Source organism: Triturus cristatus, chromosome 3_1 (assembly GCF_964204655.1).
Source record: "Triturus cristatus chromosome 3_1, aTriCri1.1, whole genome shotgun sequence".
NCBI classification, from domain to species: Eukaryota; Metazoa; Chordata; class Amphibia; order Caudata; family Salamandridae; genus Triturus; species Triturus cristatus.
Window position 1 is genome coordinate 65472988 of NC_140583.1, and position 5410 is coordinate 65478397.

Sequence of the window (5410 nt, forward strand, 5' to 3'; positions counted from 1 at the left end):
CCCACGTCAGACCTACAGACTGCCTCTGCACACCAATGTCCCCATGCTTCCCTGTGTCATGCTGTTTCACTCTACCCCAGCCCCCGCTCCCACCTTCTCTCATCACCCCCTAACTCCCCGCATCCTCTCCATTAGCTGTCCCACCGCCTTCACGCACAACGCAAAGGGTGTGTCTGCCCTCGTGGGCTGTTACTTTGTTGGTGCAGTGCCGTCTCGTCCCTTACCGTACCCACTAAGATGAGGGACTCCCTCCAGATGAGTGACACTGTGGTGTAAGTATGAGTGAAATAACGCACCAAGGCATGATGAGTGGCACTGTGTTGTAAGGATAAGTGAGATAATGCACCAAGGGGTGGGAGTCCCTCCAGATGAGTGACACTGTGGTGTAAGGATGAGTGAGATACCACACCAAGGCATGAAGAGTGGCACTGTGGTGTAAGGATGAGTGAGATAATGCACCAAGGCGTGGGACTCCCGCCAGATGAGTGACGCTGTGGTGTAAGGATGAGTGAGATAACGCACCAAGGCGTGGGACTCCCGCCAGATGAGTGACGCTGTGGTGTAAGGATGAGTGAGATAACGCACCAAGGAGTGGGAGTCCCGCCAGATAAGTTGGCATGATGAGTGGCACTGTGTTGTAAGGATGTGCGAGATAACGCACCAAGGAGTGGGGGTTCTGCCAGATGAGTGATACTGTGGTGCAAGATAACCCACCAAGGGGTGCGAGTCCCGCCAGATGAGTGACACTGTGGTGTAAGGATGAGTGAGATACCGCACCAAGGCATGATGAGTGGCACTGTGGTGTAAGGATGAGTGAGATAATGCACAAAGGCGTGGGACTCCCGCCAGATGAGTGACGCTGTGGTGTAAGGATGAGTGAGATAATGCACAAAGGCGTGGGACTCCCGCCAGATGAGTGACGCTGTGGTGTAAGGATGAGTGAGATAACGCACCAAGGCGTGGGACTCCCGCCAGATGAGTTAACTGTGGTGTAAGAATAGATGGACTTGTGCTCTACGACATAAGACTCAGGCTTGCTGACTGCCACTGTGCTCCAAGAAGTGGGACTTGTGCTCAGTGAGAGAATATGTGTATCTGGGTAAGAGTGTCCGAACTAATTAGTGAAATTATCCTCTAAGGTGTTGGTGTTGCACCAAATGTTTGACGTGGTATAAACATAAGGGACACGGGGCTCCAAGACATAAGTCTCAACCCCAGTGACTGCCTCTGTGCTCCAAGAAGTGACGTGTGCACAGAGAGAGAGAATGTGCACCAGGGTATGAGTGTCGGAACTAGTGAGCGTGTCAGAACCTCTAACCAGTAGGTGTGGGGTTCGCGCCAAATGAGTGAGACCGTGGTGTAAGCACGAGTGAGATAATGCACCAATGCGTGGGACTCGCACCAAATGAGTGACATTGTGGAATAAGAATGAGTGACCCTATGTTCAAAGACATAAGTCTCAACGGCAGGGACTGCCACTGTACTCCAAGACGCGTGACATGTGCACAGTGAGAGAGGATGAGTACCTGGGTATGAGTGTCCGACCTAGTGAGTGTGTCAGAACCTCTTTAACTATTAGGTGTGGAATTCGCCCCAAATGAGTGAGATCGTGGTGTAAGAATGAATTAGACTATGATTCCTGGCTTGGGACTGCGCCAACTGAGTGAGGTCGTAGTTCATAGAGTGGGACTGACAATCCGTGGGCTCAGAGTAGCCTTGCCAATAAGCACACTGCGCCGGTGTGCTTTACTGCCGCAGACGCGCGGCTTTGAGGCGCTATAATAGCAGACATCAACATAATTGCCTACTCGTTTTACCATCCTCGGAAGGATGGGTGGCTGGGTCAGCCCTGCTAGGATCCCGACTTGCAAATCAACAGGCACACAGACCGCGCTATCTACAGGCACACAGACAGACTGGGCTATCTGATGGACGGGGGTGGGGGGCGACGCATGATCTCTGAGTGGTGCACCATGTATTAACCGTGCTTTCTAGCACCAGGCACTGCTGAAGTAATGTTCTCCGGTCTAGAATTGCTGCCTGTTACAAAGCACTTGGTTATCGATCACCTGGAATGGGGCATATATTGGAAATACATAAATATGTCTCTCTGCCACGAGGCTGCTCCATAGAGTTCTGCGATTGTCTCACACCGAGACATCCCAACACTGAACTTTATGTTCGGTGTAGGGTAAAATATAGGTAATGTCAGCTCACAAACCACTTACGTGGCACTGCCTGTCACCAGCAAGCACTCATTCATATCATAACAAATGCATGCATTGACTCACAACTATCCAACACCAGTGTGTATTATGAAAATATATTTATTGCACAACTTGGGGTCATACAACAGCTCTTCCGGTAAAAATAATTACTAAATGAGCGACATGTTCATAAAAACATAAATATGTAAATAACAAAAGTCTAAGCTTTTTAAAAAAAAGTTTAGAAAATCACACATAGGACACATTACTGTATCACTTTTAAAAAGAATTCAGATTTTAACCAAAGCTGTCCCGGCCAGTAGGTTTATTATGCAGGTGCCCAGCTTTAGCCCAGTGCATGCCAAGTGCCAGAGAGGGCTCTGTCTGACCTGCTCAAGAAGGGCAGTAAACAGTCAATCATGTTAAAAGGATGGGGCAGAAATGGGTAAGCTGCGGCATGGAGCGGCTGGAGGGGAGCTGGAGACCTGGCGCGTGTTCTCAGCAGGGAAATGGAAGCCGGCAGGCTGGGGGAGCCCAGGGGCCTTTGCTTTGCTGAAATATGTTTTTAACTTTGTGTCCATGGTGCATCCCTTGATGCTGAGAAGTCCGGACTAGGCGCTATGCTGCAATTCGAGGCTTTCCGCCTGCAGCAAGGGGGCGTCTTCTGCGGACTCTTCAATAGCGCCTAGAGGCTGTGGAGTCCGTGGAGATGTGCTTTACCAAAGACATCTTCACTCATTCCTTCAGCTGAAAGAGACAGACCCCCTGCTGGCATCATGATGCTGGTAAGGAAGAGGGTTACTGGAGGCTGTCCTGGTCAGACGTCCTTCACAGAGTCAGACAGAGGTCTCCGGGGAGGACGAGGGGGCGGGCACCAGCTCATGAGGACCTCAACAAAGTCAGACAGAGGTCTCCGGGGGTCACCAGCTATGGGGGGCTCAACAGAGTCAGACAGAGGTTTCCAGGGGGCACCAGTCTCTGAGGACCTTTACGGAGTTGGACAGAAATGTGTAAGGGTCAGCGGTCTCTGGGGGGCTCCACGGAGTCTGGAAGAGTTGTTAGGGGCTCCAGACCCCGAAATGGTTCTCACAAAGCTCGGCAGCGGTTCTTGGGGTTCTCAAAGGTCTCAGGCAATTCTCAGAAGGCCAGGCATACGTTTGAGGGCTGGGGCACCAAGATTATTTCCATGAAGTGACGCGGAGATTGTTGGGGGCCTACGGGTCTCGGAGGGCTTCACAAACATTTTGACAGCGTCTGTTGACGGTCGCCAGCCCCTCGGGGTTATTTCATTCCATACAGTCACATAGATGTTCCTGAGGGTCACACGCAGTGAGGTCCATCTCACAGGCCACAGTCGGAGTCCCCCGAGTCCACGCTGGACGTGTTGCAGCTGCTCAACTCCGCCCTCTGCTGGAGGTGCAGGGACTGCGTGCTCCTCCGCAGGGACTCCAGCGACTGCAGGAAGGACCTCCGAGCCCTCTCCTCATCCATGGCCGAGGTGCCCTCCTCCTCCACCTCCTGGATCTCCCCGCAGGTCACCGGCAGGGTCCGGAGCCTGACCAGCCGCGGCCTCCTCTGCCGGCTGCGAGGCGCCTCGGCCTGGGTGGGGCGGGCGAGGTCCTGGGCGAGGTGGGTGCACCGCGGCATCACCTCCTGGTAGCTGGACCACATGCTCAGCATCTCCGCCTGATTCTGGGGCATCATCTTGGCTTCCTCAACGGAAGGGGGATTCTGCGTGGCGATGGCTGCTCTGTTCAATCTAGATTATTTGTGTCTGTGACGCTCAGAGTAGATGCAGCTGCCCGTTCGTGCCTGGTAGTACCGAAGCTCGGAGCTCTGAGCCTCTGTATCCCTCGCAGCCCGTGCTGTTAGCTCCCGGTATCTAAGCGCTGTATCTCCGGCAACAGGGTCTGCTTTCCACCAGTGTCTCTCAGAGCAGTCTCTGCTCTCCGCTGTATCTCTCGGAATAGGCGCGGTGGGTTTCGCGGCAGGCGCTGAGCCCCCCTGTATCTCCCAGAGTAGGCGCTGTATCTCTGCAGCAGGCGCTGTTCTCCGTCTGTATGTCTCAGAGTAGGCGCTGTACCTCTCCTGCAGACGCTGTATCTCTCAGAGTAGGCGCTGTAGCTGTCCGCCTGTAACTCTCGGAGCCGATGCTGCTCGTGACTGGCTCCCCTGCTCTCCAGCCTGCCTTATATCCCCTCCCGGCTCCCGTGGGGGCGAGCCTGCCTGCAAGACAACAAACACCTTATAAAGCTCACTTCCGGCCTCTTCCTGTGCGATGACGCGCCAGAGGACCGAGCCTTCTGCTTAACGGGGACAGAAATAGGCTCGCATGGAGCTCCGGAACTCCCCGGGAGGGGAGATTCCGGTGAGATCACTCGGTGGGCTGTGCACCTGCTGCTGAGACTAGAGGGCATCCCGCTGGAACTCTCGGCTCTTCCGCCTGTAGAAGAGCACGCATCCTGTGCCTTTGAGCCGAACTAGTGCATCGCATTCAGTTACTCCAAAGCATTTTAGGTGTAATCGCTACAGGCGTTTTTATACAGCAGTTTGTACTTGAGGGGAAAATACACCCAGGCGATATTTCCTAAAGTTAACGCGTTTGCATGCTAACATTATAGGCGGCTAACATAGGAACATTATATAAACACCTCGCAACTAACATTGTCAAGTTTTTATTTCGTACAGTAACTTTTTATTGAGTTTCGTTAGATTAAGCATGTATAGTCAGCCATGTCCTTTTGCCTTTTGTTGTGGGGCTTGAATTAATTTACTTTCCTAGCGCCAGGTCTGAAGGCTAGTGCCTGACAGTGATTTTAGAAACGTCAGTTTTTTTTTTTTTTTCCGACAGAAATAAAGTTGAGATTAAAAAGAAAATAAGTATTGACTTTTGAATAAAACATGGAATATATAAGGAATTCGACATTTTTCAAATATATATTTTTGAGCCTATTTTTTTCAGTCATTGCTGTTTCAACCCATGTTTTGCCAAGAAGGAAACAGCAAAAAGGAAACTGTCATTGTGTCTATTATGAGATCATTATAATAACTAAAGAGCGATCTTACGTACATTCTGCACGGGTGCTTCAAACAGGACACATCGATTGTGCACCATTTCCTCGGGTCCTGTGAGAGGAAGTCGAACAAACAGCAGTTAAGGCTGCCCACATCACTTAAAGGTTTTTGCACAACAGTAGAAACAG

At 51.6% G+C, this 5410-nt stretch overlaps 1 protein-coding gene across 1 annotated transcript; it reads right to left on the reverse strand.

The window, feature by feature from the left end:
- Positions 1-2309: 2309 nt before the first annotated feature.
- On the reverse strand, positions 2310-4412 carry LOC146859718 (uncharacterized protein C11orf96-like). The gene has a single exon (XM_085643459.1). It carries the CDS (start codon positions 3909-3911, stop codon positions 3549-3551), a length of 363 nt encoding a protein of 120 aa, XP_085499585.1. The 5' UTR covers positions 3912-4412; the 3' UTR covers positions 2310-3548.
- Positions 4413-5410: the final 998 nt, after the last annotated feature.

Excerpts from the sequence above, each read along its gene's own strand:
- LOC146859718 (XM_085643459.1), bottom strand. The coding sequence starts at position 3,911 with ATGATGCCCCAGAATCAGGCGGAGATGCTGAGCATGTGGTCCAGCTAC.